The sequence below is a fragment of the Rhinichthys klamathensis genome, unplaced genomic scaffold (assembly GCF_029890125.1).
Source record: "Rhinichthys klamathensis goyatoka isolate OS25496 unplaced genomic scaffold, OSU_Roscu_1.1 h1tg000905l_1, whole genome shotgun sequence".
NCBI lineage: Eukaryota > Metazoa > Chordata > Actinopteri > Cypriniformes > Leuciscidae > Rhinichthys > Rhinichthys klamathensis.
The window spans coordinates 81,408-94,749 of NW_026607251.1; the positions used below are offsets into that span (position 1 = coordinate 81,408).

General features: G+C 45.4%; 1 protein-coding gene across 2 annotated transcripts in view; it reads right to left on the reverse strand.

Moving 5' to 3' along the window:
• acvr2ab (activin A receptor type 2Ab) overlaps positions 1-13,342 on the reverse strand; it is a 58,793-nt gene that overhangs the window by 20,859 nt on the left and 24,592 nt on the right. Inside the window, exons 2-4 of one of the 2 annotated variants that reach the window (XM_056244072.1) lie at positions 3,853-4,060; positions 3,659-3,759; positions 2,870-3,024 (exon numbers count right to left, since the gene is read on the reverse strand). In XM_056244072.1, the coding sequence (XP_056100047.1) occupies positions 2,870-3,024; positions 3,659-3,759; positions 3,853-4,060 (464 nt within the window). Of the gene's footprint in view, positions 1-2,869; positions 3,025-3,658; positions 3,763-3,852; positions 4,061-13,342 lie in introns of both variants that reach the window. The other variant, XM_056244071.1, reaches the window with a different exon arrangement.

Here is a 13,342-nt window from a genome sequence, read left to right on the forward strand (position 1 = left end):
GACACAGCAATCGAGGCCGCATCTGAGAACAAAGCCAGCAGCACCGCTACCGTGTCACCGGAGATACCGTTACCCGCGCAACCTGCCGCATCTGGATCTGGATACGTTGACCTCGGTGAAAAAGCTATTGGGCCGAAACAGCCCATACTTTCTTCTTTCCCTAAGCGCCTAATTGGAAATGTTAATCGTGCCTTCTCTACATTTTACTATCACAAGTTCCCATGGATGGAGTACTCAATTTCACTGGATTCCGTTTTTTGTTTTTGCTGTCGCCACTTTTCTTCAAATATTGCAAGATCAGGCGCAGACGAACTATTTACAAAAGTGGGAGCTCGGAACTGGAAAAAACTGTCAGAGAAGCTGACAAAACACGCTTCGTCACAGGTACATTTAAACAGCATGACGATGTGGGAGAGCTACAAACAGGCTGGTGAATCGGGATCTGTGGCAGCACAGCTGTCACACAGCCATCAAAGCACAGTAGAAAAAAACAGACAGTACCTCTACAAATCCGTTAATATTATAAAATTGCTTGCTAAATTAGGCCTCCCTTTCCGCGGACATCGTGAAGATACTGATGCAGAAGCAAGGGGGAATTATTTAAGTATTTGTAATTTGTTTTCAAAATACGACCCTGATTTCGAATCCATGCAGTCCAAATATTTTAACTGCACAAGCCGAGACTTTCAGAATGAAATAATTGCATTGTGTGCAGACCTCATTCGTGAAGAAATTTCCAAGAAAGTACACGAGACTGGTTTTCTTGCTGTTATTGCTGATGAAGCAAAGTCATCAAAGACTGAGCAACTTTCTGTTTGCATTAGATACACAGAGGGACTTCAGATCAAGGAGCGATTTATTTGCTTTGTTGACTGTTCCAATTCTCGCGATGCTGCAGGGATTGTTTCTGGCATTATAGAAGGATTGCAGTCGTGTGGGCTGAAGGACATTCCCATAATTGCTCAGGCATATGATGGAGCCGCTGTAATGTCGGGGCATTTGAGTGGAGTTCAGCAACGGATCAGAGAGGAATTCCCCTTTGCTGTGTATGTGCATTGCATGGCACATAAACTAAATCTCGTACTCGTTGAATCATGCACAGTGAACAGAGACATTAAAACGTGTCTAAATGTCATTGACAAACTATACTCCTTGTTTGCAGAGCCAAGCAACCATTGCAGATTTCTCATGATGCAGAAAACACTGGCTCTTAAACCAAAAGAGCTAGTACAGCAAAGTGATACACGATGGGCTTGCAAATATAGGTGTGTTTATGCTGTCAAATCACAATATGCTGCCATCACTCGCTGTTTGAAAGAGATGGAAGAAGAGGGAGAAAAGTGGTCTGTGGATGCAAGTGGGTTGTATAATCACATGACAAGTCTCCGATTCATTACGTCCTTAATTGTTCTTGAGGAAGTTCTCAGAGTTGTACATGTAACACACAAACGTCTGCAAGGTGCAAGTACAACCATGGCTGATGCGGCCTCAGCAGTCAATAGTCTGATAACACATCTCCAGCGCTGCAGAGAGGAGAGTTCCTGGGAGGCAATGTGGAAGCAGGTGAAAACGTTTTGTGAAGATGTCGCTGGTTTTTGTGCAGAGAGTGCCCCCCAAACTGCAGGAAAACGAAAAAGAACTTCGCGACAACCTCCCGGGCTTTCGCAGTACTTGGTACCAACCACACTTGGACAGCGTGATGAAAATGAGACGCAATGGGGATCAGAATCACAGACATTTAAATGTCATTTGTATCTCCCTGTTTTAGACACTATGCTGGCTGAATTGGACAGGCGATTTTCCACTGAAGCAATGACCCTGAGTGTGGCATGTGATGGTGTATTAAATTGTGACAAGAACGGCATCGGTCCTTTACTAAGCATGTATGCGAGCCGCTTTAAGATTCACCCTCAGCTTGTGGCAGCTGAAATGGATCTTGTGAAATGTGCAATCGCATCGCCGATCACCCTAAAAAAACTTCAAGATGAAGTACGGAAGGATAGATATCCAAACTTTTACCGTCTGCTGCAGCTTGCACTCACACTGCCAGTTGGCTCTGCTACGTCAGAAAGAAGTTTCTCAGTTATGAGAAGAATCAGAAACTGGCTCCGATCTGCAATGGCTCAGGACAGATTCTCGAATCTTTCCCTACTGCATATAGAGAACGACTTGACTGCAAATTTATCAGAAGAAAAGATAGTGGACATCTATGCAACGCGGAAAAAGAGGCGGCTTCTTCTGCATTAGGTAAGATATGTTTTTAACGCTATTCTTAGTATAGCAGTCCTTGTTCATTGTAAATGTATTTTAAATGTAAATGGTATGATATATACATTTTAAATATGGTAGCCCATATAAAAAAAATCTGAGCTCGTGGTCTGCCGGTAGGTGCCCCCCCACGCACAAAAGTGAAACTCCGCCTATGAGAAAATCACTTTTATCAGTGAAACACTTGCCGCCCAGTGGTACAATAGTTGATTGTTGTTATTATGAATGATCAGCAACAAAACACAGTAACACTTTATTTTACAGTGTCCTTATGTAAAATATGTACATATGTTACATGTACTTACTGTAGTAATAGCAGTATATTATGCATAATTATATGCAAATAACCCTAACCAAACCCTAACCATACAGTAAGTAATGTTGTTACTTAATATTACTTTGTTCTTAAATGTATTATTACACTGTAACAAGGACACCTTAAAATAAAGTGTAGCCCAAAAGACATATGGATACACGTTTATAACACGTTTATAACGGCAGTGACATGTGAAAGAGTCCCGAACACTCCAAACATGCTTCTCAGAGTTGATCTCTTGAACACAAAGATCTTTCACAGATATTGATTTTGATATTGAAGTACCTGTGACGGCACGAGTAGCGGCGGGTACGACAGCTTCAGATGCCGGTACATCCAGAATGAGATGAAGAGAATCACAGCAACAGCCATGATGGGAATCAGAGAGTAGAGCATTGTGGGAAAGGGGTCCGGCTTCGGGCTGACCGGGTTCGATGTGGCTGGACACAAGAATTAACTGAAAATGTGACACTTTTACAAATATGGACACTTAGAAAGCCAGAAAGCCATACTATATGCAGTTCTATTTTAGAAACAACAACATACAAACTATGACAATGATAATCTCATGTACTGATTATGTGCTTTATTTTATGTTAAAAGCGTGAACAAACGAGTGTATTCTATGACAAAGATGGTTTCAGTCACTCAGTATGTATTTTTAATAATGTTGAAATGGTGTAGTATTTATGAATTTGATCCATTATGCATTAAGCTGGGAGTGCAGAGAGACTCCGCCCACACGCTCTTCTGATTGGCTGTGATTTGTGATTGATTTGTTGTCGCGTCTGGTGTGGACAGACAAACTGCTTGTTGCTGGAAACTTATTGCATGGCGTTAGGTTAGGAAACTTCGCTCCTGCTGAGCAGATTCTGTTTATGTACTGATCTTATTTTAGAGGCGGCCTTTGCAATTGGGTTGCCCATTTCAAAGAAAAAGTTGGAGACCCCATAAGAAAAGAAAAGGCAAGATGCTTCTGATTTCTGTGAGGCCTGTCTGAAGTGAAACGGGTGATAAAGGTATAAAGATGTCTCTCTGCAGCTTCACGTTGAACACCTGAGGGTTAAAACTCACTCTGAAGAGTCTCTGGACTGTAGAGAAACCTGTCGTTGCACATGTTCCCCTCACAGCAGCAGAAGAAGACATCAGGATTCTCCTTACGCTCCACACACTCGCTGCTGCACACACACACACACACACAGAGAGAACGTGTTTTCATCATTGATCACCACATGCACACAAACACACACACAGCGAATGCAACACACCTGTCGTAGCAGTTGACGTCATCGAGCCAGCATCCCTGCTTCACCATCTCGATGGTTCCTGAGCGGTTCTTCCAGGTGGAGAAACAGTGTCGTCGTTTGTCCTTTTCTCCATAACACGGCTCGATTCCACTCCGGTTCGTGCCGTCCTTTTCCCAGCTCGCATTATAAAACACACACTCCTGCGTCTCCGAGCGCCCCAGAATCGCACCTGAACCAAAGATATCTTACGTTGTCCATGTGTGGGTTAAACCAACATAACAGAGACTGTTTAAAACCTCACTGCATGTAAAATCTTAAAGTGGAAATTAAGCAGTCAGTCAAGTTAACATTATTTTCCACATTTAACATAATTTCCACTCTAATCAAAAATGATGTAACAAACATCATAAATGAAACCAATTAAAAGAAAAAAAAGCTGTCTTGTTATTATTGTAGCAAATCTTGCAGAACTACAGCCTGTGGTGTCGTGCGTTAGCAAAGGATTCGAGTCATTTGATAATTTTAGAGATTTTAGAGCTAAACATTTTAAATGATTATCCATGCTCCATGCTCTCTAAGCCATGCTCTCTTTTTGTGAAGAAAAATAGCACTTTTGATTTCAACAGCTGGATGTCTAACAACACAATACTCCAATAATAAAACACACAAGATACAAAAAAAATGTGGGTTTGTCACAATGCATTCTGGGCTTGCCTGCTTAAAGTCCCCGTGAACCGGAAGTTGCAAACGACTTCTCTCCAGAGTTGTGCCGTATTTCCAAGTGAAACGGAATATTGAGAGAGGGCAGGTTTAGACTCTAGCGTGGGGTAAACCCATCCCATTAAACCTAACCCGTCCTCCTCTGCATCTCTCTGTTACATGTGTGTCCTGTGTTTCCCCCTGCATTGTGTTTTGGTTCAGTCCTGTATCTCAGTTTTCCCGCTCCTCGTTTGTGTTCAGTTCCTTCACCTGTTTCTAGTTAATTTGCCCCAGCTGTGTCTTGTTCCCATGATCCGTTCTCTGTGTATGTAAACCCTGTGTTCTCCCTCACTCCTTTTCGGTTCTCGTTTGTGAACGGTGTGTGTATGTTACCTGTGCATCCTTTGCCTGCCTGTATCAGTTTGAGTTTGATTTATTAGTAAAGTATATTGTTTTTGGAAATCCTGATCTCCTCGTGCTTCCGGCCTACACCCAACCGTAACAGAAGAACCGACCAAAACAGAGATGGACTTGGCTGGCCATGACCTGACTGACTACCTCGTCAGGATCATGTTTGAGAGAGGTCTCCGCATCACCGTCACTCCAGTGATGGCTCCAGCCATCTTCGCCACGTCGTCCATCCTCACCCAGGATCCAGCAAAGCCCGCTGATCCTTCGCCGCTGGTCCTGTCCAGCACAAAGCCCCCTTCACCGCTGGTTCCGTCCAGCCCAGCCGAGCCCTCACCGCTGGTTCCATCCAGCCCAGCCGAGCCCTCACCGCTGGTTCCGTCCAGCCCAGCCGAGCCCTCACTGCTGGTTCCGTCCAGCCCAGCCGAGCCCTCACCGCTGGTTCCGTTCAGCCCAGCCGAGCCCTCACCGCTGGTTCCGTCCAGCCCAGCCAAGCCCTCACTGCTGGTTCAGTCCAGCCCAGCCGAACCTTCTCCGCTGGTCCCGTCCAGCACTGCCGATCCTGAGCTTCCCTGCAGCCCTGCCGAGCCTGAGCTTCCCTGCAGCCCTGCCGAGCCTGAGCTTCCCTGCACGCCTGCCGAGCCTGAGCTTCCCTGCACGCCTGCCGAGCCTGAGCTTCCCTGCACGCCTGCCGAGCCTGAGCTTCCCTGCACGCCTGCCGAGCCTGAGCTTCCCTGCACGCCTGCCGAGCCTGAGCTTCCCTGCACGCCTGCCGAGCCTGAGCTTCCCTGCACGCCTGCCGAGCCTGAGCTTCCCTGCACGCCTGCCGAGCCTGAGCTTACCTGCCACCTGCCGAGCCAGAGTTTCGCGTCACGCCTGCCGGGCCGGAGCTTCGCGTCACGCCGGCCGAGCCAGAGCCTTCTCCGCTGGTCCCGTCCAGCCCTTCAGAGCCTTCTCCGCTGGTCCCGTCCAGCCCTTCAGAGCCTTCTCCGCTGGTCCCGTCCAGTCCTTCTGAGCCTTCACCGCTGGTTCCATCCAGCATAGCCGGGCCTTCACCGCTAGCCCAGCCAGAGACTTTCCACGTCCCAGAGCCTGTCCCAGAGCCTGTGATTCCCCCCAAGAAAGTTTTGGGGGGGGGATATAGGCCACCCGAAGGTGCGTCTCCGCCATGGCCGCCCGAAGGTGCGTCTCCGCCATGGCCGCCCGAAGGTGCGTCTCCGCCATGGCCGCCCGAAGGTGCGTCTCCGCCATGGCCGCCCGAAAGTGCGTCTCCGCCATGGCCGCCCGAAGGTGCGTCTCCGCCATGGCCGCCCGAAGGGGATTCTCCGTCATGGCCGCCCGAAGGGGATTCTCCGCCATGGCCGCCCGAAGGGGATTCTCCGCCAGGACCGCCCGAGGGGTGGTCTCCTACTCCGCCATGGCCCCCTGACCAGCCTGCTCCGCCCTGGAGGCTTCCTGCTCAGGGTAGGCCACGCCCTCGTCAGCCTCCAGGGCGCCCGCCCCCCCACCCCTATTGAAGTTATACGGCGCGAGGACGCGCCTTTTTGGAGGGGGCGTTATGTTACATGTGTGTGCTGTGTTTCCCCCTGCATTGTGTTTTGGTTGAGTCCTGTATCTCAGTTTTCCCGCTCCTCGTTTGTGTTCAGTTCCTTCACCTGTTTCTAGTTAATTTGCCCCAGCTGTGTCTTGTTCCCATGATCCGTTCTCTGTGTATGTAAACCCTGTGTTCTCCCTCACTCCTTTTCGGTTCTCGTTTGTGAACGGTGTGTGTATGTTACCTGTGCATCCTTTGCCTGCCTGTATCAGTTTGAGTTTGATTTATTAGTAAAGTATATTGTTTTTGGAAATCCTGATCTCCTCGTGCTTCCTGCCTACACCCAACCGTAACACTCTCGCTCACAGCAGACTGACGGTTATAGAGGAGAGGTTACGCCTTTTCAACCCGTCAAACTGACGTCATCAGAGAAGGAACGCCATTCCAGTCCAGAAGTAACTTTTCAGAGTTTCATTAAAGATTACCACGACAAACTATTTTTTCCGGTGTATTAACTTGCACGGATTAATTGTTCACCACAAGATGCTCTTTGATACCAATCTTTCATTTGAAAATTCTACGTTTCTAGCATCTGTAAAACTGCATTCTTCCATCTAAAAATATATATCTAAATTACGTCATATGCTCTCAATGACAAATGCGGAACAATTAGTTCATGCGTTCATGACCTCAAGGCTAGATTACTGTAATGCTCTACTGGGTGGTTGCCCTGCACGCTTAATAAACAAACTACAGCTGGTCCAAAACGCAGCAGCTCGAGTTCTTACCAAAACCAGGAAGTATAGATCATTTTCCTATTTAGCACCAAAAGTCCGGGAAGCAGACACACTCTGTCAGTTCATAGCTAGACTAAAAACACATCTCTTTGGCCTATCATACACATAACACACTAAAGACTTCTATAATTCAATGTTAGGCTGCATAGATTAGGTCAGCCGGAACCAGGAACACTTCCCATAAATCCTGATGTACTTGTTATATATATATGTATATATATACAGTAGGGGTGACCCCGAATAGTCGAAGATTCGATGCTTCGATAGGAGGAGCCTGATTCGACTACCAATCTCACGGTCGAATCTTCGCAGATGTGTTATTAAACGAGGATTATGTCATTTTGGCTATATGAGTGTGCTCAATGTCTGATTTCACTTAGAACTACTGGTTTTCTGTCAATACGTTAATATACAGCCTATTATGATAATGCTGTCAATAAAAATGTGCAAAGAAAGAAGCTTTTAATAAATATTTTTTAACGTGCGTGCAGCGTGAATAAATCCAAACACCCCGTGACAGATTTAAGTTTCACTTTCGATCCGTGACCGACAGAGGAGCGTCGTGTCGGCAGGGATTTAAAACTTAAAAATGTCTGGGATAAGAAAATCTAAAGATGCACACCATCAGAAAGGATATTCTCCAAGGCTGGATTTAGCATCAGGAAAACCATGATCGCACTTCTGCCGGTAGAATGAACCCAGAATATGAACGCAACGCGTTTCTCCTATAGAAAGTCACGTAAAGCTTTTTCTTTAACGGTTTTCTATGGGAGGAAAATACTTAAAGGCACACCGCGGAACTTTTGGCCACTAGTGGCGCTCGACCTGTAACTTTCACGTCTAGCGTCCCTAGAGGCCACAAGCTCCGCAGCACTGTCGCAAAAGTCAACAAACAGTCAACCGGTCAGACCATAGACAGTGGGTCAGCCTCCCGTGTCTTTAGATTGTGTGTGCTTGCAGTGTTTAAGGCGGGCAGCCTTGCCGCGCTCGATTCCCTTATAGCAGTCTGCTGAGAGAGAGCGAGCGGGGCGAGCCCCGTGGGGCTTAGTGCTAACATGTCTGAGTGAATGTGGGCGCGGGACGGCGGGCACATTTACTGCACTAAAAACACCGTCGGCCTGAGCTGACTGTAACTTATGTGTGTTGGTTTCGTTTTACAGAAACCGTGGGACATGTTGTGTGTAGTGTTTGTGGGCACTGAGTCGTGGGCACGTTCACTACATTTAATGTACATTTGACATGAGTCGACTTTATTTGTGCGAGCCCTGCACTGTGGCGGGCTGTGCTTGTGTGTAGAAATGAACAATGGGCTGTGGGCATTTTATTACACACATAACACCATCGGCTGTGGCCGGAATACCAGAAAATACTACACTACTTATATGATTTATCTGGGTCACCTTGGAAACGGCATTTGTGTGCAGGCAAGCGTCAGCATCGGTCGGGCACCCCTCCTCCTCCTGTAGCTCACGCCAGCGAAAGCTGGACCAATGGTGATCCTCGTCCTGGCTTTTCATTTGTCACTATGCCTTTTTCTTTCTTTTTTTAGTGTCCTCTGACAAAACCTTTGCCTTCTTCCTTGTAGCTGTTGGTTCGGCCATGACGAAAACATACAGACGGCAATCAAACGCGAGTTGAGCACTCACGTCAGAATCTGAGGAAGTTGTGGGTGGTGGGGGAAGTGACGTATGCCGTAAAGTGGTTGAATTTTGTAGTTCTTTTTGTGCTCGGGTTCCTACCCGAAACCCGAAGTTACATAGTGCTAGGAAAAGCGATACAGACACCTTCAGGCTACGGCAGACGTGTCATTCAACCTATTGTAAGTCGATGTACCATCTCAATGGGTTTTGGTAATATATTATAAAGGTTGAAAAGTTCCACAGTGTGCCTTTAACGTAGCCTATAATAAAACGCGTTGCGTTCATATTCTGGGCTCATCTGCTTTTCTGTAGGCTATATAGTATGCTTTATTAATAAGGTGTGTACAGAATTTGATCCTAATATAACAGTTTTAGGACAAAGCCGTTAAGCTTTTTCACGTTAAGCGTTTTAGAATGTATTTTATCCGCGCACACAATTTGAAAAGACTCAAACGGACACAGGCCGAGTGAAAGACTGGATTTTGTTTTTTCGATCAGGTATGGGTACAAGAGATTTCAAAACATTTCAGCCTGTTCTAATTTGATTTTTGGATACTGTGAACATGTTTAGCTAAAAAGACTGCCGCTCCAGTTTAGCGTTTATTGTTGTTTCTGCAGTTAAAAAGACAAAGTTGACAATCCTGGCCATACTTTCGTTATTTTAATAATTTCTTTATTTTTATTTTATTAATTGATCACTCAGGGTGATCTAATTTAACTATTTTAGAGCATGCTCGTACAGGCAATTCAGCCGATTTAATTTGATTTGCAGAAATGCAAATCCTATCTGCAGTGTGGCCTTTCTGCAGTTATTTATGTTATTTCTTAGTTTTATTGATCCAAAATGTTTTTATACATTTTCTTCTATATCTTTGTGTGATGTTCTGTAGATCGCGGCTTTAAGATGTTAAAGCCCCGCCCCCTCCCCAACACCACACACATGATTCGACTATTAGTCGACTATAGGCAGGACTTGACGAATCTGATTCGACTATGAAAATCCTTAGTCGGGGACACCCCTAATATACAGTATATATATATATATATATACAAACCGAATTCCGGAAAAGTTGGGACGTTTTTTAAATTTGAATAAAATGAAAACTATAAGACCTTCAAATCACATGAGCCAATATTTTATTCACAATAGAACATAGATAACATAACAAAAGTTTAAACAGAGAAATTTTACAATTTTATCCAATAAATGAGCTCATTTCAAATTTGATGCCTGCTACAGGTCTCAAAATAGTTGGGAGGGGGGCACGTTTACCATGGTGTAACATCTCCTCTTCTTTTCAAAACAGTTTGAAGACGTCTGGGCATCGAGTTTATGAGTGTCTGGAGTTTTGGTGTTGGAATTTGGTCCCATTCTTGCCTTATATAGGTTTCCAGCTGCTGAAGTGTTCGTGGTCGTCTTTGATGCATTTTTCGTTTAATGATGCGCCAAATGTTCTCTATAGGTGAAAGATCTGGACTGCAGGCAGGCCAATTCAACACCCGGACTCTTCTACGATGTAGCCATGCAGTTGTAATAGCTGCAGTATGTGGTTCTGCATTGTCCTGCTGAAATACACAAGGCCTTCCCTGAAATAGAAGTCGTCTGGAGGAGACATATGTTGCTCTAAAACCTTTATATAGCTTTCAGCATTCATAGTGCCTTCCAAAACATGCAAGCTGCCCATACCGTATGCACTTATGCACCCCCATACCATCAGAGATGCTGGCTTTTGAACTGAACGCTGATAACACGATGGAAGGTCTCCCTCTTCTTTTGCCCGGAGGACACGGCGTCCGTGATTTCCAACAAGAATGTCAAATTTGGACTCGTCGGACCATAGAATACTTTTCCACTTTGAAATAGTCCATTTTAAATGAGCCTTGGCCCACAGGACACGACGGCGCTTCTTGACCATGTTCACATATGGCTTCCTTTTTGCATGATAGAGCTTTAGTTGGCATCTGGAGATGGCACGGCGGATTGTGTTTACCGACAGTGGTTTCTGGAAGTGTTCCTGGGCCCATTTCGTGATGTCATTCACACAATCATGCCGATGAGTGATGCAGTGTCGTCTGAGGGCCCGAAGACCACGGGCATCCAATAAAGGTCTTTGTCCTTGTCCCTTACGCACAGAGATTTCTCCAGTTTCTCTGAATCTTTTGATGGTGTTGTGCACTGTAGATGATGAGCTTTGCAAAGCCTTTGCAATTTGACGTTGAGGAACATTGTTTTTAAAGTGTTCCACAATCTTTTTACGCACTCTTTCACAGATTGGAGAGCCTCTGCCCATCTTTACTTCTGAGAGACTCTACCTCTCTTAGACATCCCTTTTATAGCTAATCATGTTACAGACCTGATTTAAATTAACTTTATTAGTTGCTAGATGTTCTCCCACCTGAATCCTTTCTAAATTTCTTGCTTTTTCAACCATTTGTTGCCCCCGTCCCAACTATTTTGAGACCTGTAGCAGGCATCAAATTTGAAATGAGCTCATTTAGTGGATAAAAGTGTAAAATTTCTTCGTTTAAACATTTGTTATGTTATCTATGTTCTATTGTGAATAAAATTTTGGCTCATGTGATTTGAAAGTCTTATAGTTTTCATTTTATTCAAATTTAAAAAACGTCCCAACTTTTCCGGAATTCGGGTTGTATATATACACTCACCGGCCACTTTATTAGGTACACCTGTCCAACTGCTCGTTAACACTTAATTTCTAAGCAGCCAATCACATGGCGGCAACTCAGTGCATTTAGGCATGTAGACATGGTCAAGACAATCTCCTGCAGTTCAAACCGAGCATCAGTATGGGGAAGAAAGTTGATTTGAGTGACTTTGAACGTGGCATGATTGTTGGTGCCAGAAGGGCTGGTCTGAGTATTTCAGAAACTGCTAATCTACTGGGATTTTCACGCACAACCATCTCTAGGGTTTACAGAGAATGGTCCGAAAAAGAAAAAACATCCAGTGAGCGGCAGTTCTGTGGGCGGAAATGCCTTGTTGATGCCAGAGGTCAGAGGAGAATGGCCAGACTGGTTCGAGCTGATAGAAGGGCAACAGTGACTGAAATAACCACTCGTTACAACCGAGGTATGCAGCAAAGCATTTGTGAAGCCACAACACGCACAACCTTGAGGCGGATGGGCTACAACAGCAGAAGACTCCACCGGGTACCACTCATCTCCACTACAAATAGGAAAAAGAGGCTACAATTTGCAAGAGCTCACCAAAATTGAACAGTTGAAGACTGGAAAAATGTTGCCTGGTCTGATGAGTCTCGATTTCTGTTGAGACATTCAGATGTTAGAGTCAGAATTTGGCGTAAACAGAATGAGAACATGGAACCATCATGCCTTGTTACCACTGTGCAGGCTGGTGGTGGTGGTGTAATGGTGTGGGGGATGTTTTCCTGGCACACTTTAGGCCCCTTAGTGCCAATTGGGCATCGTTTAAATGCCACGGCCTACCTGAGCATTGTTTCTGACCATGTCCATCCCTTTATGGCCACCATGTACCCATCCTCTGATGGCTACTTCCACCATGTCACAAAGCTCTAATCATTTCAAATTGGTTTCTTGAACATGACAATGAGTTCACTGTACTAAAATGGCCTCCACAGTCACCAGATCTCAACCCAAAAGAGCATCTTTGGGATGTGGTGGAACGGGAGATTCGCATCATGGATGTGCAGCCGACAAATCTGCGGCAACTGTGTGATGCCATCATGTCAATATGGACCAAACTCCCTGAGGAATGCTTCCAGCACCTTGTTGAATCTATGCCACGAAGAATTGAGGCAGTTCTGAAGGCAAAAGGGGGTCCAACCCGTTACTAGCATGGGGTACCTAATAAAGTGGCCGGTGAGTGTATATTTTTTTCTTTAAGGCTTGCACCTTGGAACCTATTTCAAGGTTTGCGTTCTCAAAACACAGGCACTGTTGTTGTGCGAATGAGCGATTAAAGGTCCCCTGACATGAAATGTTCACTTTCTGAGGTTTTTTAACATTAATATGAGATCCCCTAGCCTGTATATGGTCCCCCAGTGGCTAGAAATTTCAATCGGTGTAAACCGAGCTTTGGCTATCTTTCTCTGCCTTTGAGAAAATGAAAGCTCAGACGGGCTGATCTTGAATCTCCTCCGTATGACGTCATACGGAGGAACGGTAACCTCCCCTTTCTCTGCTTTGCCCGCCCAGAGAGTTCGGCTCGCCCATGAGAAACCGAGATAGGAAGTACGAACGCGCGAGCGAGATTTGAGTTTTTCTCGAGAGATATCATGGCTTGCAAATGAGCGAAGCATGGCAGTTGCTCAGTGTTCGGATGTACAAATGAACACAAAAGTATTTTTTAGTTCCTTCATCCGAGCCTCTGAAGAAACAATGGGTTAATTTTATTTTCTCTGGAAATGCGCCGACACAACTTCCCAAAGTTT